At 42.5% G+C, this 23,075-nt stretch overlaps 1 protein-coding gene across 3 annotated transcripts in view; it reads left to right on the forward strand.

The window, feature by feature from the left end:
• PLCB4 (phospholipase C beta 4) overlaps positions 1-23,075 on the forward strand; it is a 349,218-nt gene that overhangs the window by 181,926 nt on the left and 144,217 nt on the right. For all 3 annotated transcript variants that reach the window (XM_044288724.1, XM_044288726.1, XM_044288725.1), the window contains exon 8: positions 22,489-22,568. In XM_044288724.1, coding sequence (XP_044144659.1) covers positions 22,489-22,568 — 80 coding nt within the window. The remainder of the gene's footprint in view (positions 1-22,488; positions 22,569-23,075) is intronic.

The following is a 23,075-nucleotide window of genomic DNA, read 5'->3' on the forward strand; positions in this document are numbered from 1 at the left end:
ATGAGCAGGTGGAAGAAGAGGAGGAGGAAGCCGAGAAGGAGGAGGTGGCAACAGGAGGCAAAGAATGTTGCCCTGCGATCCTTGGCGGCGGAAGGACGTGCGCCAAACAGCTCTCCGCCTGGGGCCCAGCTGCCACTACATTTACCCAGTGTGCAGTTAGGGAGATATAGCGTCCCTGGCCGTGCTTACTGGTCCACGTATCTGTGGTTAGGTGGACCTTGCTACAGATGGCGTTGCGCAGTGCACACTTGATTTTATCGGATACTTGGTTGTGCAGGGAAGGCACGGCTCTCTTGGAGAAGTAGTGCCGGCTGGGAACAACATACTGTGGGACAGCAAGCGACATGAGCTGTTTGAAGCTGTCTGTGTCCACCAGCCTAAATGACAGCATTTCATAGGCCAGTAGTTTAGAAATGCTGGCATTCAGGGCCAGGGATCGAGGGTGGCTAGGTGGGAATTTACGCTTTCTATCAAATGTTTGTGAGATGGAGAGCTGAACGCTGGCGTGTGACATGGTTGAGACGCTTGGTGACGGAGGTGGTGGTGGTGGTGTTGGTGGTACATCCCCTGTTTGCTGGGCGGCAGGTGCCAACGTTCCTCCAGAGGCGGAGGAAGAGGCCGAGGCGGCAGCAGCAGAATAGGCCGAGGCGGCAGCAGCAGAAGAGGTAGCAGGGGGAGCCTGAGTGACTTCCTTGGTTTTAAGGTGTTTACTCCACTGCAGTTCATGCTTTGCATGCAGGTGCCTGGTCATGCAGGTTGTGCTCAGGTTCAGAACGTTAATGCCTCGCTTCAGGCTCTGATGGCACAGCGTGCAAACCACTCGGGTCTTGTCGTCAGCACATTGTTTGAAGAAGTGCCATGCCAGGGAACTCCTTGAAGCTGCCTTTGGGGTGCTCGGTCCCAGATGGCGGCGGTCAGTAGCAGGCGGAGTCTCTTGGCGGCGGGTGTTCTGCTTTTGCCCACTGCTCCCTCTTTTGCTACGCTGTTGGCTCGGTCTCACCACTGCCTCTTCCTCCGAACTGTGAAAGTCAGTGGCACGACCTTCATTCCATGTGGGGTCTAGGACCTCATCGTCCCCTGCATCGTCTTCCACCCAGTCTTGATCCCTGACCTCCTGTTCAGTCTGCACACTGCAGAAAGACGCAGCAGTTGGCACCTGTGTTTCGTCATCATCAGAGACATGCTGAGGTGGTATTCCCATGTCCTCATCATCAGGAAACATAAGTGGTTGTGCGTCAGTGCATTCTATGTCTTTCACCGCTGGGGAAGGGCTAGGTGGATGCCCTTGGGAAACCCTGCCAGCGGAGTCTTCAAACAGCATAAGAGACTGCTGCATAACTTGAGGCTGAGACAGTTTCCCTGGTATGCATGGGGGTGATGTGACAGACTGATGGGGTTGGTTTTCAGGCGCCATCTGTGCGCTTTCTGCAGAAGACTGGGTGGGAGATAATGTGAACGTGCTGGATCCACTGTCGGCCACCCAATTGACTAATGCCTGTACCTGCTCAGGCCTTACCATCCTTAGAACGGCATTGGGCCCCACCATATATCGCTGTAAATTCTGGCGGCTACTGGGACCTGAGGTAGTTGGTACACTAGGACGTGTGGATGTGGCAGAACGGCCACGTCCTCTCCCAGCACCAGAGGGTCCACTAACACCACCACGACCATGTCCACGTCCGCGTCCCTTACTAGATGTTTTTCTCATTGTTATGGTTCACCACAACAACAAATATATTATTTGGCCCAATGTATTGTATTCAAATTCAGCGGGATATAAATTTGAGGCCTAGTATTTAGGCGCTGGGTGACCGGTATGGATTTAGTGACAGAATTAGACTTGGAAATGCACAGAAGCGTGTGTGTGAAGTTATTCTGAATGACCCTATGTGCACCTTGAATATTATATACCCTTTTTGGGATAGATTTCAAATAGCTCTGATATAGCAGGAACCACTAAATTATGAAATTGCTAAATTGGGAATTGTATTTCAACCCAGAACAAAAAATGTGCTTTGACGGACACTAAATATCTTGCCCAGCAACAACAGTACAGCGGTAACGAGAGATTTAGCAGGATATAAATTTGAGGCCTAGTATTTAGGCGCTGGGTGACAGGTATGGGTTTAGTGACAGAATTAGACTTGGAAATACACAGTAGAGGGTGTGTGTGAAGTTATTCTGAATGACCCTATGTGCACCTTGAATATTATATACCCTTTTTGGGATAGATTTCAAATAGCTCTGATATAGCAGGAACCACTAAATTATGAAATTGCTAAATTGGGAATTGTATTTCAACCCAGAACAAAAAATGTGCTTTGACGGACACTAAATATCTTTCCAAGCAACAACAGTACAGCGGTAACGAGAGATTTAGCAGGATATAAATTTGAGGCCTAGTATTTAGGCGCTGGGTGACAGGTATGGGTTTAGTGACAGAATTAGACTTGGAAATACACAGTAGCGGGTGTGTGTGAAGTTATTCTGAATGACCCAATGTGCACCTTGAATATTATATACCCTTTTAGGGATAGATTTCAAATAGCTCTGATATAGCAGAAACCACTAAATTATGAAATTGCTAAATTGGGAATTGTACTTCAACCCAGAACAAAAAATGTGCTTTGACGGACACTAAATAACTTTCCCAGCTACAACAGGACAGCGGTAACGAGAGATTTAGCGGGATATAAATTTGAGGCCTAGTATTTAGGCGCTGGGTGACAGGTATGGGTTTAGTGACAGAATTAGACTTGGAAATACACAGTAGCGGGTGTGTGTGAAGTTATTCTGAATGACCCTATGTGCACCTTCAATATGATCTACCCTTTTAGGGATAGATTTCAAATAGCTCTGATATAGCAGAAACCACTAAATTATGAAATTGCTAAATTGGGAATTGTATTTCAACCCAGAACAAAAAATGTGCTTTGACGGACACTAAATAACTTTCCCAGCTACAACAGGACAGCGGTAACGAGAGATTTAGCAGGATATAAATTTGAGGCCTAGTATTTAGGCGCTGGGTGACAGGTATGGGTTTAGTGACAGAATTAGACTTGGAAATACACAGTAGCGGGTGTGTGTGAAGTTATTCTGAATGACCCAATGTGCACCTTGAATATTATATACCCTTTTAGGGATAGATTTCAAATAGCTCTGATATAGCAGAAACCACTAAATTATGAAATTGCTAAATTGGGAATTGTACTTCAACCCAGAACAAAAAATGTGCTTTGACGGACACTAAATAACTTTCCCAGCTACAACAGGACAGCGGTAACGAGAGATTTAGCAGGATATAAATTTGAGGCCTAGTATTTAGGCGCTGGGTGACAGGTATGGGTTTAGTGACAGAATTAGACTTGGAAATACACAGTAGCGGGTGTGTGTGAAGTTATTCTGAATGACCCAATGTGCACCTTGAATATTATATACCCTTTTAGGGATAGATTTCAAATAGCTCTGATATAGCAGAAACCACTAAATTATGAAATTGCTAAATTGGGAATTGTACTTCAACCCAGAACAAAAAATGTGCTTTGACGGACACTAAATAACTTTCCCAGCTACAACAGGACAGCGGTAACGAGAGATTTAGCGGGATATAAATTTGAGGCCTAGTATTTAGGCGCTGGGTGACAGGTATGGGTTTAGTGACAGAATTAGACTTGGAAATACACAGTAGCGGGTGTGTGTGAAGTTATTCTGAATGACCCTATGTGCACCTTCAATATGATCTACCCTTTTAGGGATAGATTTCAAATAGCTCTGATATAGCAGAAACCACTAAATTATGAAATTGCTAAATTGGGAATTGTATTTCAACCCAGAACAAAAAATGTGCTTTGACGGACACTAAATAACTTTCCCAGCTACAACAGGACAGCGGTAACGAGAGATTTAGCAGGATATAAATTTGAGGCCTAGTATTTAGGCGCTGGGTGACAGGTATGGGTTTAGTGACAGAATTAGACTTGGAAATACACAGTAGCGGGTGTGTGTGAAGTTATTCTGAATGACCCAATGTGCACCTTGAATATTATATACCCTTTTAGGGATAGATTTCAAATAGCTCTGATATAGCAGAAACCACTAAATTATGAAATTGCTAAATTGGGAATTGTATTTCAACCCAGAACAAAAAATGTGCTTTGACGGACACTAAATAACTTTCCCAGCTACAACAGGACAGCGGTAACGAGAGATTTAGCAGGATATAAATTTGAGGCCTAGTATTTAGGCGCTGGGTGACAGGTATGGGTTTAGTGACAGAATTAGACTTGGAAATACACAGTAGCGGGTGTGTGTGAAGTTATTCTGAATGACCCAATGTGCACCTTGAATATTATATACCCTTTTAGGGATAGATTTCAAATAGCTCTGATATAGCAGAAACCACTAAATTATGAAATTGCTAAATTGGGAATTGTATTTCAACCCAGAACAAAAAATGTGCTTTGACGGACACTAAATAACTTTCCCAGCTACAACAGGACAGCGGTAACGAGAGATTTAGCAGGATATAAATTTGAGGCCTAGTATTTAGGCGCTGGGTGACAGGTATGGGTTTAGTGACAGAATTAGACTTGGAAATACACAGTAGCGGGTGTGTGTGAAGTTATTCTGAATGACCCAATGTGCACCTTGAATATTATATACCCTTTTAGGGATAGATTTCAAATAGCTCTGATATAGCAGAAACCACTAAATTATGAAATTGCTAAATTGGGAATTGTACTTCAACCCAGAACAAAAAATGTGCTTTGACGGACACTAAATAACTTTCCCAGCTACAACAGGACAGCGGTAACGAGAGATTTAGCAGGATATAAATTTGAGGCCTAGTATTTAGGCGCTGGGTGACAGGTATGGGTTTAGTGACAGAATTAGACTTGAAAATACACAGTAGCGGGTGTGTGTGAAGTTATTCTGAATGACCCAATGTGCACCTTGAATATTATATACCCTTTTAGGGATAGATTTCAAATAGCTCTGATATAGCAGAAACCACTAAATTATGAAATTGCTAAATTGGGAATTGTACTTCAACCCAGAACAAAAAATGTGCTTTGACGGACACTAAATAACTTTCCCAGCTACAACAGGACAGCGGTAACGAGAGATTTAGCGGGATATAAATTTGAGGCCTAGTATTTAGGCGCTGGGTGACCGGTATGGATTTAGTGACAGAATTAGACTGGGATATGGCCAAAAAATAACCACACTATTGCTGGTTAAATGCACTTGGTGACGGGCGCAGCTTGCCCCTGATGTAGTATATGGCCAAAAAATGAACAGACTATTGCTGGTTAAATGCACTTGGTGTCACAGCTTGACCAACCACACTACTGAGGGTTAAATGCACTTGGTGACGGGCGCAGCTTGCCCCTGATGTAGTATATGGCCAAAAAATAAACAGACTATTGCTGGTTAAATGCACTTGGTGTGACAGCTTCACCCTGATGTAGGCTTTAGCCAGAAAACAACCACACCATTGAGGGTTAAATGCACTTGGTGACAGGCGCAGCTTGCCCCTGATTTTGTATATGGCCAAAAAATGAACAGACTATTGCTGGTTAAATGCACTTGGTGTGACAGCTTCACCCTGATGTAGGCTTTAGCCAAAAAACAACCACACCATTGAGGGTTAAATGCACTTGGTGACAGGCGCAGCTTGCCCCTGATTTTGTATATGGCCAAAAAATGAACAGACTATTGCTGGTTAAATGCACTTGGTGTGACAGCTTCACCCTGATGTAGGCTTTAGCCAAAAAACAACCACACCATTGAGGGTTAAATGCACTTGGTGACAGGCGCAGCTTGCCCCTTATTTTGTATATGGCCAAAAAATGAACAGACTATTGCTGGTTAAATGCACTTGGTGTGACAGCTTCACCCTGATGTAGGCTTTAGCCAAAAAACAACCACACCATTGAGGGTTAAATGCACTTGGTGACAGGCGCAGCTTGCCCCTGATTTTGTATATGGCCAAAAAATGAACAGACTATTGCTGGTTAAATGCACTTGGTGTGACAGCTTCACCCTGATGTAGGCTTTAGCCAAAAAACAACCACACCATTGAGGGTTAAATGCACTTGGTCGCAGCTTGTGCTGGCGCACCACAAGACACAAAATGGCCGCCGATCACCCCAGAAAAATGTGACTGACAAACGGTCTGGGCAGCCTAAAAACAGTGAGCAATTGAGGATCAGCAGCTCAATGATCCACAGCTGCAGATCGATCAGTTAATCAAGTCCTTTGGAGGAGTTAATCTGCCTAATCTCGCCCTACTGTCGCAGCCGCAACCTCTCCCTACGCTAATCAGAGCAGAGTGACGGGCGGCGCTATGTGACTCCAGCTTAAATAGAGGCTGGGTCACATGGTGCTCTGGCCAATCACAGCCATGCCAATAGTAGGCATGGCTGTGATGGCCTCTTGGGGCAAGTAGTATGACGCTTGTTGATTGGCTGCTTTGCAGCCTTTCAAAAAGCGCCAAGAAAGCGTCACAAAAGCGCCAAGAAAGCGACGAACACCGAACCCGAACCCGGACTTTTACGAAAATGTCCGGGTTCGGGTCCGTGTCACGGACACCCCAAAATTCGGTACGAACCCGAACTATACAGTTCGAGTTCGCTCATCCCTACTTGTAATATAATACATTTCTTTTTTTATTTATTCTGGCATAAGAAAATAAAATAAAACATTATGTAAAATAGACTTTATATACCCCGTAAAATGATGCAAAAATAAATAAATTTAAAAAACAAACAAAACATGTTTAACGGAGTGCCAAGAGCAATAATTATGCAATTTCCTCAGGTTACCATGTAAATAGCAGCTAATATATCGTAGCAAATGGACCAAAAATGTGTATTACCGGTAGTTAGTATGACCCAAAATCCAGCACTAATGAAATCTCATCTAATAAATTATGAAATTATAAAATCTCAACTGAGGGAATGATAGAAGGTAGAGAGGTGTTTCTTAATCACAGAAGAACATAACGATGCTCAGTATTATAATGGCGCTGTGATGGCTGATTAGAGCATATTTCCAGTAGAAAAAAGAAAATGAAGAGGTTTCATAAAATTGAGTCTTAAAGAGATTAGACGAGGAAGAATTCCACCGAGACACGGAGTGAGATCGATGTATTACACCGTTATTTCCTGCAGCTTATAAATTTGTGTTAAGAGGCTCACACTATGTTGTGATAGACACTACCTGCTGGGTCACCCAGTCCCAGTATCCAAGGAGTTAAAATTAAAAGGGCATATGGTAGGCACTCCTCTTACTGGTTTTGCATGTTTTTGCATGTAACACTTTATTAGAACAACATCAAACATATAAAACTAATACACAAAGGGATAAAAAAAAAATATATAAAATAGGGAATAAAAAATAAAAATAACGAAAAAAGTGTGGTGATTAAAATAATATGCTAAATTATCCTAAAAAACTATCATGCATGATTGTTAATCAGTAAAACTGATATATCAATTCAATAGTACTCAATATTCAGCAGTAATCATACTGACTATTAAATATAGCATGATGCGCATTAGTTCCTATTAATAGTCCAGCTCGCATCTACTAGGTGATGTTCCAGATAATATTTCAACTTGGGATGACAGAAAGATGCAGATATAATAATGGTTTGTCTGTATAGAATATATTGCAAGTTAAATGAGATTTCACTTAATCCATCGAATGGTTAATGTAGTGGGTGTAGCAATAATTGCTCCACAACTTTCTTTTTTTTTTAAATCAGATAATTTTTATTATTATCATCAATTGTCTTCCAGATCAAATATCCAAGTATCAAAAAGACATTGGTTACAAAAAATAAACGTGTACAATATAACTCATACATGGTGTACACAATGCATATCTTATCATTGTAAGACATTACAAGCGACAATTTCCAAGATCAAATAGGATTCTTACAGTAAACCTAGTCCCGTACCCTCCCACCAACAAATATCCCTATGCTCCACAACTTTCAAAAGGTATTTGAGTGTAACAGAAAGTTTATCCAATTGTCCATGTTCAGTGGATAGACTTAACTATGTAACACTTGTGATGGACTCGTAACATAATGTGTGGGGTTGTGCACTTACCCCCTCCGGCTGCTGTTGGAGCGCTGGGTATTCGGTGCAGAGCTTCTTACTGCATTATGCTTGTGTGCAGTTTCTCCTGCAGCGAGTCCACGCACCTACGAGTCTCGACCTGTTTGGCTAATTCACAGGTGAGTTCCCAATATGCCGGCAAAGATACTTCGCTTGAGAAAAGGAAGCTTCCACTTGTACCTTAGGTCCGGACCATGTAGATCGAGATATTTTATACTGTATGAACGCCATATTTTTTTTTAAATCACTACACTTTTTTTAATCACTACACTTTTTTCTTTATTTTTATTTTTTATTTCTTATTATATATATATATATATATATATATATATATACAGTGCAGACCAAAAGTTTGACACACCTTCTCATTCAAAGAGTTGAAAATTGTAGATTCACACTGAAGGCATCAAAACTATGAATTAACACATGTGGAATTATATAAATAACAAAAAAGTGTGAAACAACTAAAAAAAATGTCATATTCTAGGTTCTTCAAAGTAGCCACCTTTTGCTTTGATTACGGCTTTGCACACTCTTGGCATTCTCTTGATGAGCTTCAAGAGGTAGTCACCTGAAATGGTTTTCACTTCACAGGTGTGCCCTGTCAGGTTTAATAAGAGGGATTTCTTGCCTTATAAATGGGGTTGGGACCATCAGTTGCATTGTGGAGAATTCAGGTGGATACACAGCTGATAGTCCTACTGAATAGACTGTTAGAATTTGTATTATGGCAAGAAAAAAGCAGCTAAGTAAAGAAAAACAAGTGGCCATCATTACTTTAAGAAATGAAGGTCAGTCAGTCCAAAAAATTGGGAAAACTTTGAAAGTGTCCCCAAGTGCAGTCACAAAAACCATCAAGCGCTACAAAGAAACTGGCTCACATGCGGACCGGACCAGGAAAGGAAGACCAAGAGTCACCTCTGCTGCGGAGGATAAGTTCATCCGAGTCACCAGCCTCAGAAATCGCAGGTTAACAGCAGCTCAGATTAGAGACCAGGTCAATGCCACACAGAGTTCTAGCAGCAGACACATCTATAGAACAACTGTTAAGAGGAGACTGTGTGAATCAGGTCTTCATGGTAGAATATCTGCTAGGAAACCACTGGTAAGGACAGGCGACAAGCAGAAGAGACTTGTTTGGGCTAAAGAACACAAGGAATGGACATTAGACCAGTGGAAATCTGTGCTTTGGTCTGATGAGTCCAAATTTGAGATCTTTGGTTCCAACCACTGTGTCTTTGTGCGACGCAGAAAAGGTGAACGGATGGACTCTACATGCCTGGTTCCCACCGTGAAGCATGGAGGAGGAGGTGTGATGGTGTGGGGGTGCTTTGCTGGTGACACTGTTGGGGATTTATTCAAAATTGAAGGCATACTGAACCAGCATGGCTACCACAGCATCTTGCAGCGGCATGCTATTCCTTCCGGTTTGCGTTTAGTTGGACCATCATTTATTTTTTAACAGGACAATGACCCCAAACACACCTCCAGGCTGTGTAAGGGCTATTTGACCATGAAGGAGAGTGATGGGGTGCTGCGCCAGATGAGCTGGCCTCCACAGTCACCGGACCTGAACCCAATCGAGATGGTTTGGGGTGAGCTGGACTGCAGAGTGAAGGCAAAAGGGCCAACAAGTGCTAAGCATCTCTGGGAACTCCTTCAAGACTGTTGGAAGACCATTTCAGGTGACTACCTCTTGACGCTCATCAAGAGAATGCCAAGAGTGTGCAAAGCAGTAATCAAAGCAAAAGGTGGCTACTTTGAAGAACCTAGAATATGACATATTTTCAGTTGTTTCACACTTTTTTGTTATGTATATAATTCCACATGTGTTAATTCATAGTTTTGATGCCTTCAGTGTGAATCAACAATTTTCATAGTCATGAAAATAAAGAAAACTCTTTGAATGAGAAAGTGTGTCCAAACTTTTGGTATGTACTGTATATATATATATATATATATATATATATATACACACATGTATATCCCTTTGTGGATTGTGGATTTATTTTATATGTTTGATGTTTGATCTAATAAATTGAATAGTGTTATATGCAAAACCAATAAGTGGAGTGCCTACCATATTCCCGTTGATTTCATGCAGCTTGTCAGCATACTGGCACTACAAGTTATGACAAGCAGGTGTAATAGGTAATGACTATTCCCCCCCATCCTCCACTCTCATTATTTCCACATTTCCACATTCTTGTTCTTCCCCTGGGGGCATAAGGAAAAGGAAATACATATCGGCCCCGGAAAAGTCATCTAAAGTAAGGACCATGGGTCATAGAGATTAATGGAGTTAGAGGCGGCAACTGGCTTAGACCTTAGGACAGTGTCTGTAATGCAGCTTTAATGGCAGAGATAATTCCGCCAACACATCTACAGACCAGCATTTATACTAATAATCATCATATCCATAATCTACCTTGTATATGATAGATTACTAGAGGAGCATGGGCTCTGCTCTCACTGCATTCACAGCTCAGAAGTCTTGTACGTGATCAGATGATTGGACCAGTTATGGACATTTGCTCCATTTGGCCCTTTTAAATGTGCTGGTGATCAGCAGACAAAAGAGCTAACTATTTTTGCCATCTGATTGGATCATTTTTGCCTGCTGGTTGGCAGCACATTTCCCCGTGTGAAAGACAAGATGCAGTTGACATAATGTAAAAGTATGGAAAACTAATCAGAGTAAAGCCTGTATTAGGCCTCATGCAGATGTCCGTGGAACACGGCCCGTAAGATACCGGACTGGCATTGCAGGAGCGCGCGGCGTCATTGGTTGCTATGACGCCATGTGCTCCTGCAATGCCAGTCCGGTATCTCACGGACCATGTTCCACGGATGTCTGCATGAGGCTTTAGACAGGCAGATAGTCTGCCAGATCATTGCTAACGAGTGTTCGTAGTAACGCTAGTTAGTGGTGATCTGGCAGTGTAATACTGGTGTTGATTACTGCTGCAGCGCAGATACAAGGTGGCCTATGTACACTCCAACGGTCTGGGCCACCAAAGAGGCCAGCACTTTTTCCTATGGTGTGCAAGCACGACCACCACGGCTGGATTACAGGGTGGTCGTAACCCCTAGAAACGAGCAGTGTATAATGAGATGGAAAAATAATTCAAGCCAGCAAAGGAGGCAATATGGACAATCACAATACATAGTAAGTGCCTTGTATTAACTTTCTCTACATGATGCATGCCATTTGATGAAGTGAGACAACCCCTTTAAGGCCGTCACCGAACTAGGTAACCTGATTGCTATTAACAACATGGTGGTTGATTGCCCAGCATTGGCTGGATGAGAGTAGTCCTTGCAGCAGTGAATTTATATCCAAAATCAATTGGCTAGATAATCTTGAACAATGGGTACATAGGAAGAGGGGACCGATTTCTAAATTTGAAAGGTATGGGCGCCTTGGATTGATAACTCTGGCCTTAACTCTCGGGAACTACAGAGATACCGATTGGGCTTAGTGTAGTCTCAATTATTGTCTACTCTCTCTTCTGTTCCACTTGTGGGACTAGATTGAGGTTTGGTGATCGGTGGTTCGATATCTAATTTTGTAGGGGGAAGGAACTTGTGTCATTTTGGTGTGGGGGGGAGGTATACCTCTTTTGTTTATTATGTGCTCATGTCATCTGGAACTTTCTCATGGATCGACTGTCTATCTGTTTGGGGCAGCATTGCTGGAAGGTGGGTGATTGGGAATGCAACCAGTATAGGATGGTGAAGTGGACTCTCTGGACTCTTCAGATTTGATGCACCTTCAGAATACGTGAGTTTTATGTGGGAGGAGGGGGGTTGTGTGGGATTTTTTTTTTGTGGTATGGAAACAATTTTTTAAGTTTTAATAAAAAAGATAAACAAAAAAAAAAAAGATGAACTTGAGTTTCAGGGCTGAGCTACATACTGACATGATTTGATTTTTACCAGCATTAAGGTTGCCTCCTTTTTTTTTTTACGGTAACTTGGCATGGTAGGCTCATAATTTTAACACTAGTCGCTGTGTGACTCGTGCCTTATAAGTTCTCTTCTCCAAATCGCCATTTAGAAAATTCATATGGACATACGATAATAGTTGGAAGGGCAGTATTGCAGCCCTCCTCCCCTGCTCTTACCCAACTGATATGATAATTTTGCCCTTTAAGCCCTGGGATACATGGAGACCTTTTGTAGGGCTATTGATTGCAGTCCAAAGGAATACATTGAGTTGTATGCAATCTTGTACAGCTGTCACTCAATAGTTACTATCATTCAGTAATACTACAAAAGTATGTGTTAGACCTTAAAGGGGTTATCCTTTAGGAAATTACTGATTGCTGGGGGTCCAACCACTGGGACCTACTGATTTTGAGAACGAAGGCCCCCTGTCCCCAAACAGTCCCATAGTGCATGCTCGGCCCGCTGCTCCATCAGGACATGGACATGGGACCCTTGTCCTTGAGATCAGCAATCATCATACCCTATCCTGTGGATAAAGGTTAATTTTAATACTTGGCACAACCCCTTTAACATACTGCCTGCAGCGCACACCACAGGTACCCTTTAAGTGAGCTTGCATATTGAGTATTTGTTCCTGAATTTCAATTATAGAATCCGCACTGAAATTCCGCAACACATTACCATATTAGTGAATGAGGTTTTAACAAACCGTGGATTATTCTCTGCAGATTTCCTTCATTACCAGTAAAATGCGCAACTCAATCACCATTATTGTATATTTTACTGCCAATTTTTATGCGTATTTACTTCCAGATAAATGACTCGATGTTTGAACTGATGCTTTCACACTTCCGCATGTGGTCTGTAAAATGTGCTTCAGGTGGGTCTTTATAATGCATTGACTTGGGCTCACATAAACTGCGGTCGGACCACATTTCACATTTCACAGACCACACGCGGACGTGTGAAAAAAGACCCCATAGCTATGATCCACTGGATTTTTATTTTATTACTTGAGATCTCATTTTCAGGAAACAAACATGGCAAAATGATTTCCATATAATCCTTTGAGAGCAAGTATGCATTCCTTCGCACAAGAAAATTTGGGTGTAACTATATGGTCATAGGTTACAGCAGAGTTTGGAATGGAGACAAAATGATGAGTAAATATTGCTACTGTATATTACTTTGTGGGGGAAAAAAATTGTAAGCTAAGCTGTCATGTCAGCGTGTACTGTCATGTCCTGGTCAGCCTGTACTCATGTGCCAGGATGTCTGACGGCAGCCGCCTAATGTATGCTGCTCATGTATTTATCCTTTAGTCTTCTTTTGTGAAGGTGTGAAATGACCATGTCATGTTCAACCTCTTACCTTTGTGAAATATTAACTTGTTAGAATTGCTGCCGCTCTGGTATATCTGCCTCGAACCTTGAGGAAGGTAAACAGCATCCCGGTATGACGGGCTAGTATCAGGTCATCTGAGGTTAAAGGCTTCAGTGATATTGTGCAGTTTTGATGATGGGGGATCATTTGTGACTGCCGGATGCAGGACTAATGCTGTGTCAAGCCGTTACTCCACCTATTATGGAATCTACTGCATGTGCCCCCTTAAAATATCATGGGCGCAGTTTACTTCCAGGCTTGTGCTGCTTAATGAGGTCTTGTCACCTCTCCTGACATGTCTGTTTTAGTAACTACTAGCATGCTTCATATATTCTCTATGTTCTGTTCTCTATTCTCTATTGCTACTAGAAGTTAATGAATAACTGTACAATAAACGTACAACTGGGTGTTACCAGTTAGGGGTGTGTCCCCTCACAGTCTGACACTAGCGGCATTGATTGGATAGTGTCATACTGTAAAATCTGCTCCTCAAAATGATAGCATATTAACATTAAAAACTGCATAAACTGGTATTCTACTCAACACTATATAATACTATAAATTATAAAACTCTGGAATATATAGAAACAAAAAAGCAAGCTCAACCTATCCACGGTATAATATTTTGCAGTATATTTTGTTGGCTCTGGGTACCCCCTGCTGGCAGCTTTAAATAATACATTTGCCTGTATCTCGTTTAATAAAGACTTATTAAATAAATAATTTATTAATTATTAATAAAGAATTTATTGGGGAGGGGGGATTTATTGGGATTTTTTTTTACCATTCTTAATAAAGAAAAATAATTTGCTGACATAAGATGCAACAAAACTATCAAGAGGCCCATCTTAAAAAATTTGTAGCATCTCTGAAGGTTTGTGCACCAGAAAATGAAATGTACACGGCTATATAGCACAAGTATTATCTCACTGCTGGTGAGATCACGGGCTCACTGCTGGGCGGAAGCCTCCACCTGGCAGCGCCATGAAGAGCCCGGTTCGTCACAGGAACTCCAGAAAATGCATTTGCCCTACGAGATTTAGCACAGGGCAAAGGAGAGCATCAGAGCATGAACTGCTCCGATGCTCAAGTCAGGGGGGCTGCCTGGGTGAAAATTGGGAAATGTCTAGGTTTAGCTCTAAACCCGGACAACCCCTTTAATGGTGCCATTAAAAAAAAAAAAATTTATCCCACAAAAAAAAGTCCTAATACGGCTATGTGAACAAAAAAATTAAAAAGTTATGGCTCAGGGAAGGCAGAGAGTGAAAAATTTAAATGGAAAATCGCAGGGTCTTTAAGGGGATAATAAATCATATATACAGACACACATATAAATTACCAGTATATAAGTGTATATATAATGTAGCATAGCTGTATATATAATGTAGCATAGCTGACTTAGGCTACTTTCACACTAGTGTTCGTCGGTCCACTCGTGAGCTCCGTTTGAAGGGGCTCACGAGCGGACCCGAACGCAGCCGTCCAGCCCTGATGCAGTCTGAATGGAGCGGATCCGCTCAGACTGCATCAGTCTGGCGGCGTTCAGCCTCCGCTCCGCTCGCCTCCGCACAGACAGGCGGACAGCTGAACGCTGCTTGCAGCGTTCGGGTGTCCGCCTGGCCGTGCGGAGGCGTGCGGAGGCGTGCGGATCCGTGCGGATCCGTCCAGACTTACAATGTAAGTCAATGGGGACGGATCCGTTTGAAGATGCCACAATGTGGCTCAATCTTCAGGCGGATCCGTCCCCCATTGACTTTACATTGAAAGTCTGGACGGATCCGTCCGAGGCTATTTTCACACTTAGCTTTTTTTTTGCCATTTTAATGCAGACGGATCCGTTCTGAACGGAGCCTCCGTCTGCATTATTATGAGCGGATCCGTTCAGAACGGATCCGCCCGAACGCTAGTGTGAAAGTAGCCTTAGTTATTTGACCATGCTGGTATAATGTCTGGAATTCTGTTTGACGTATGTTTGCAGATAAACCTACTATATTATACTAAGCTTATTAAACCTGTGATATTAAATACTAAGTGATCTCAGTACAAAAAAGAAACAGTTTCCATCTCTACATGTATGCAGGTGTGATTGCAGGCCAAGTCAAGGAGGCATAAATCATTAAGATCCCAATGACCTGCTGAAAGCACAAGGAGGAAAAAAAACAATTTCCTTGGATCCTGGGAGACAAATGAGAAACTGAATGTGTCCTGAGGGATTCTTAACCTGTATTTTTAATCCATGTGGTTGTCTTATGTTTTTCTGTTATCAGCACAATCATTAGCAGTACAGTCCGGTCATTGTACTGAATATAGTAGAGGAGTATTCTCCTATTGCCAGATCTAAGTCTCTCGGCCATGCGCCATACAATACTCCATTATAGGTCGTCTTCAAAGGATTCCGCAGTGTAACATGCCGGACTAATGAGACAGCCTGGTATTTCACAGCCGAGAAGATTTGGCTGAAGCCCTTCATATGAATACATGGAAGATTTTGGCTTTGCTCATATCTGCATTGGGAAACTCTGTTCTGACAGAGAAACAGCCTGCTGGCATAGCCGGATAATGCCACATTGACTACAATGATAAGATGGGGTCCGACCGATTTCCAGCATTAAATGCCAACTTTTAGCCGGACATAAAGTCCTCCGTGCACTACTTCTTATTCACCCGAAAACCGGCTTTAGGGTGGAAAGCATCTGAATCCCCTTCAGATCGCATTGTAGTCAATGAGATCCATCAGTTTGCGGTATTATCCGGCTACGCGAGATACGGTGAACTCCTCTGCTGGAACAGCTTACTGGTAGTGTTGAGCGAACTTGTGTTTTAAGTTCGGCGTCTAAAGTTCGGGTTCGGGTTATCGAAGTATCCCGTTATGGATTCCGCCACCACGGACCATAACGAAATTTAGAATCCATAACGGGATACTTCGATAACCTGAACTCGAACTTTAGACGCCGAACTTAAAACGCAAGTTCGCTCAACACTACTTACTAGATTTCACAATGCAGATGTGAACATAGGGTAAGGGTATGTTCACACAGATTTTTTTTTTGCAGACAAAACTGTTTCAGTTTCTGTCATGGGTTTTCCTTTTGAATGGAGCTAAACCATAATCAAGCCCCCGATACTTCCTTGTTAGGGGTCCGCACAGCAACTGTGCCAACATTGGATCTGTACATTCTTGGCGTCATCTGGAAAACCACACTGCAGAAATCCTTGGCTGCGTTAACTGCAGTGCAGTCTCCCATTGAAAACAAGGGCAGATGGTTTCAGCTAGGGCTGCAATGAGTACTCGACTAAATCGAGTAATTCGACAAAAAAAAAAATCCTCTATGCAAATTTTTGGCATCGAGGATTCGTTTGTGTCACCTGACCATGGAGCGGGAGTGAAGCGCTTGCTATAACTCCAGCTCCGTGGTCTCCCGCTGCACTCGGAATACTGACCTTTCCAGCAGAGGGCCTCCAGACACTCCACAGCACGTCCATGCTGCACTGACCTGCTGACATATGCACGCCGTGACGATGGAGTTTCGGCGACATCCCTGCTGGAAAGGTAAGTTGGTGCGACTAAGGCAATGCAACCGGAGTAGACAGCGTCATAGCAACCAATGACGCTGTGCACTCCGGGTGTCAGGAGGAGCAGGGGGAAAAGCTGGTGGCACAAGGGGGGAGAGCTGCTGGCACAAGGGGGAGAGCTGCTGGAACAAGGGGGGAGAACTGCTGGAACAAGGGGGGAGAACTGCTGGCACAAGGGGGAGAGCTGCTGGCACAAGGGGGGATGATGGCACAAGGGGGGAGAGCTGCTGGCACAAGGGGGGGATAATGGCACAAGGGGGGAGAGCTGCTGGCACAAGGGGGGGATGATGGCACAAGGGGGAGAGCTGCTGGCACATGGGGGGAGCTGCTGGCACAAGGGGGGAGAGCTGCTGGCACATGGGGGGAGCTGCTGGCACAAGGGGGGAGAGATGCTGGCACAATAAGGGGGCTGCTGGCACAAGGGGGAGAGCTGCTGGCACATGGGGGGAGCTGCTGGCACAAGGGGGGAGAGCTTCTGGCACAAGGGGGGAGCGTTGCTGGCACAAGGGGGGAGAGATGCTGGCACAAGAAGGAGAGTTGCCTGCACAAGGGGGGAGAGCTGCTGGCACAAGGGGGAGAGATGTTGGCACAAGGGGGGAGCTGCTGGCACAAGGGGGAGAGATGTTGGCACAAGGGGGAGCTGCTGACACAAGGGGTGAAGCTGATGGTTCGGGTGGGGAGAGCTGAAGGCACTTGAGGAGTGGAGCTGATGGCACTGGGGTGGGGGGGAGCTGATGGCACTGGAGTGAGGGAGAGCTGATGGCACTGGGGTGGGGGGGATCTGATGGCACTGGAGTGGGGGAGAGCTGATGGCACTGGGGTGGGGGAGAGCTGATGGCACTGGGGAAACTGAGCTGATGGCATGGGGGGGGGGGGTGATGGCACTGGGGGATAGTGGAGATGATGGCACCGGGGGGAACTGATGCACTTGGGCTGATCGCACAGGGGAAAACGAATGGTGTTGGGGACTGGAAAACAGTCTATTAATTAAATTTTTCTTATTAGATTACTCGATTAATTGTAAAAAATAATCGATAGAATACTCGATTTCTAAAATAATCGTTTACTGCAGCCCTAGTTTCAGCACAGATTCGGCCCGGTTTTCAGCAACGATTCCGTGCTAAAACCTGCTCCCAAAAAAATGCCGCCAGAATATAGCCTAAGTTTATATTTACACTTAGCAGCTGAAGTACAGTTAAAACAGCATCAAAATCACATATGTAAATGCAATTTAATTGTTATTTGCTGCGTTTTTGTGATGCACTAATTGGCTATGCATTTTTTACAGATGACTTGCATTCATTTTAGGTTATTTGTAGTGTATGAACTAGCACTGTATGAGCATTGTGTGAGTTTCTTTACAGATGCACATTTTTACCATTGATTGTATGGAGGAGCTGTGTACCTTGATCTGTCTACATGGTTTATCCATAGAAGCAGTTGTATGGTAGAATATGTGGAATATAATACACATTGCAGGAGAACAGCTTTTGGTTACAAAGAACTGCAGAAACCAAGTGAAAATGTGGACACCCACTAATTCCAGAAGGTGCCTAGCAATATACTTAAAGGTGTTGCCCTCTTGTTTTATATTGATGGACTATCCACATAATATGCCATCAATATCAGATCAGTAAGGGAGACCTCCTGAGCTACTGCCAAATAGCTGATAGGCAAGATCTGATAAACTAGGCCAAAAGTATCTGGAAATTTCAAACATCTCCTCCATAATGATAAATAAGTGTAAATTGGATGGAACTTTCTTATGTGTGCCAGCTTTAAAGGGTTGTCTTGGAATACAGGTGAGGGCAGCCTGACTCCTCTCCTGAAAGAATCTTACTTACCTGCCTCCAGTCCTCCACACTGGCTCCTACGTCTTCATCTTCTTTTCCGGGGTTTGTTTTATTCCTCCCCGGCATTGGTATGGTTACCTGATCCTGTTCAGCCAACTTCTGGCCTAAGCGTTGACCTATGTCTTGTGAACAAATCATCGCTAAGGCCAGCGGTTGGCTGAAAAGGATGAGTTGACCATGCCGGATGGAGACGTGGGAGCCAGAGTGGAGGCCTGGAGCGGCAATGAGCAGCTAAATATGATCCTTTCAGTAGGGGAGACAGGCTGCCGGCACCTGTTGGAATCTTAGTATACCCAGACAACCCTTTTAAGGCTCTTTTACATGGACCGTTGAAAGGCAATTATCAAGAACGAACCACCCGTTCCCAATAATTGCCTATTATTGATAACGGGAGCGCTCCATTGACTTGCATCAATCGCTCTACTACTGAGATCACTCTTGCCCATTCAGATTCATTGTTTGCCAGTAGCACACTTCTGTTTATTCAGGGGGCAATGTGCTGCTGGAAAGCTGCGCTATATGAAAGATGAATGAGTGTCTTCTCATTTATCATGGCAATTATCAGAAAAGAGAGTTTGTAGGAATGCTCGTCCCCAGTAATTGCCCCGATCCTCAGCCTGTGTGAAAGGGCCCTTAGACATGACTAGGTTATTAGTGCATTCAGAAATCTCTTCTTCACATAGGCCTGTTTTGCCCCCATGGACCTCTTCAGCATTGAGCTGTGTAAATTACTTTGGGTACCTGACTGACTCATCGTGCGAAAGACATAAGGAGCGGAAATAAATACTGCATGGCAATCTGACATTTGGGAATTTTTATTTCATATTGTTCAAAATAGCCGTTAAGTCAAAGGTTACAATAGACGTCACAGCGGTATACATTTACCTACAATCAATGAGGCAGTAAAAGTGATGTCACAAGAAAATAAAAGATGCCTAATGTGGCAGACATGTTAGTTATGTTTGTGATGCTATTTCTTGTTCATGTTCTTATTGTTCAGATGTGTAATTTGTAGAATTTGATGTCGTATATGTTATTAAAATCACTTTTTTAAATACTGTATGAAGTTAATTATTAATTAAAGTCCAAGTTTTAATTAGTTTACTTGAAAATTTTAAGTTTTAGGTCAAAGATTTTTTTTTATGTTATAATTAAATGTGTAAAAGTGACGCGTGATAATAAATAATATCAAATGTCTCTATACAGCAGCATAAATGTATTTTAAAGAGGCTGCATAATGTCTGGTCCCTCGTTTGGGCCGTTATTAGTATCGTTAGTTTCGTCACCTGACAGCTGTAAATTGTCAGGTGGATGGTTCCTAGTGCACAGTATCAGTGGAACGTCAGCTCAGCCTCCGCCAACTCGACAGTTCAGCACCAACGAGACTGCAAAGGTTTGCATCCAGTTGTACCTCTATGAGGACGTGATAAGCCCTCATTAATCTAGTTTTAGTCCCAAAGTTTTAAAGAATATGTACACCTTTGCAGAAATTTTTTATTGCACTAATGCGTCTGAAATTAAAGCGAACCTATGAAACCAGACGCAACGTCTTGTAGGGCTAGCTCAGCTGAAAGTAACAATATCGTGACATAATAGAGAGTATAAATAGCAAAGAAACAAGAACGTAGCAAGATGATGACTGAATCATAAGCCTGGGACAACCAATCAGTACTTTACATTAGATCTTGATAAAAAATAATTAAATCAAAAGTAATATTTAATTTCTTCAGTTCCTGTACAGATTTATGCATCTCCATGGTAACAAGACAACAATCAAACCATGTATAGTATGATCTTGCAGTCCGTCTTTCACCTACTGTCCTTTCAATGCATTTGGTAGATTAGTAAGAAATAGAACTGATGAGAGGAAGTATGATTGCAATATCAGACAGGGTTTGTTTTTTTCTGTTATCATAGCGATGCATCATTGTGAATAATAGCTGGATACACCAAACCATTGGACCATTAGAAAGTTGCAAAGTTGCTTCATTCTTTTTTGTTTCAGGGGGACCTGTCATCAACTTTAGGCTGACCTCACTGAGGGCAGCATAAAATAGTGACAGAAATGCTGGGAACCAGCATCATAATCATTGCAGACCAGGCCTTAAAAAGAGTCAAATCTACCTGAGAAGAGTCCTGGTTATTCATGATCTCCTGCTCTCACCCATCTGCTGATTATTGGCAGTTCTCTCCTAGAGAGAAAGGGAGAAAGCTAGGTAGAAGACTGTCAGCGATCAGCAGGTGAGCAGGGAGAGCAAGAATTCATGAATAACCATGACTCTTCAGGTGGCCGTGACTCTTTTCCAGGCCCAGTCTGCAATGATTGTGATGCTGGTTCTCAGTAACAACTTACTTTTAACTTATAAATGACAGACCGCTGAAATCAACTCACCTGTCTCTACTTTATTCTGCCTTTAGTATAGGCAGCATAAAGATGATGACAGGTTCCCTTTAAGGTACATTGGGGCATCTATAAAAATTTTTGCAAGGGTGAATGTAGCCTCCAATCACTTGGGGTATTCCAGTGCAGAGATCTTGGGTTACCCCTTAGCCTGTTTTCTTTGGATCATCACACCCTAGGGAAATACATGATCTTATGATTCTTTTTGAAATCTGTTTGAAAAAGAAAATATTCCCTCAGTTTGATAGATTCAGCAGTGTAATAAGCTAAATAGAGGATGGGAGGGATCATGTCACCTTTCTTGGCAAGCTTTGAGGGTGTCATTCCATGTAGGAAGCAGAAAGGGAAACCCCTCAGATCAATGGATCATCAGATCCAGATAAGAAAGATGTTCAGAAGTAGGGTCAAAATGATTTTTTTACATTAATTTGTGAACATATCGCCATTTAATCAAACGTGTTTAAAAGCTATGGACACCTTTGGGGCATTATTTTATTATTTCTTTGGCTTAAAAATAATATTTCCAGTTGATCTTTAATAAAAAAATTCAAGAGATGTAGCCTTCAGTTTCTCTGTATAAGCAGACAGTTTCTTCTATTTCTCAGGGAGCTGCTCTGACAGCCAATTCTGTATCCTGTAACTGTTCACTCCTGACAGCTCATAAACACTACCCATTTGTTAAGAATTTATCTTAAATGTTTGTTTGTGAGATGTTATGGAACTAGAGATAAGGGCTACAGATGTAGCCATCAGAGCAGCTCTCTGACAGATTCACTGAGAAGGAGAAGCAGTCAGCAGATGCAGGGAAACTGAAGGCTGTAGAAGACAAACTGTTGAAATTTTTTAACAAAGACCAATTGGAAAAATGATTTTTAGACCAAGATAAGTAGAATGCAATAATAACAAAAACTGACCTTCAAAGATGTCCATAGCCTTCAAAACTTTCGTTTATTTATTTTGTTGCTTTGGGAGAGGAGGGGGTTTGTGTATATGTTTGCTGTAAAAAAAAAAAGTGTGACACGTCTTTTTGCTACTTTTGCTTGTTCTTCTGTCTTGATAATTTGACAATATTGAGTGTAAAGTACAAATGTATTTCAGTTATAAAAAAAAAGCAGTGCATGTCTTGCTTTTGTTGCACAGTATGTGTTTTATGGAGTGATTTTCCTTATTTGTACTGTGTTTGTATGTCTTTCAGCAATGGGTAGAAGGGCTAAAATCTATCACGCATAATTTTAGAGCCAACAACGTCAGTCCAATGACATGTCTCAAAAAACAGTAAGTGTCTTCTGTGTGTGTGTTATCTGTTTTCTATATTGTGTATGGTATATATTTTGTAACAATGATGTAATATGGCCATGGAGCAATGTGGCCTCAACCTCCGTACCTGAGTAAGAAAAAAGTTGGGATGAGGCTATCTATATGTTTCTTCTTGTCTGATAAATGGGCTCTCCTGCACTTTTCCGCCAATCCATAGGATTGCAGAGTGTCCAGGGTCTTCTCCTATTGTTTTACTATGATACTCTCAACAAGCTGCTGTCAAGTTGTTATTATGTTTCTTTATACACCAAAGTCAATGACTCGTGGATCTCGTTAGCTCTTCTGACTTGATGGTTTTAGTGAGATTTCCCATCATTTAACAGTTTTGGAGCATTATACTCTTAAAACGCTTACATTGGTTCCTCTGTTGTTTCTGCTGGAAATATTATTATTATTTATTTATTTTATGCATTTATATAGCGCTACTATATTCCGCAGCGCTTTACAGACATTAGCATCCAACTG

The sequence above is a fragment of the Bufo gargarizans genome, chromosome 4 (genome assembly GCF_014858855.1).
Source record: "Bufo gargarizans isolate SCDJY-AF-19 chromosome 4, ASM1485885v1, whole genome shotgun sequence".
Taxonomy (NCBI): Eukaryota; Metazoa; Chordata; class Amphibia; order Anura; family Bufonidae; genus Bufo; species Bufo gargarizans.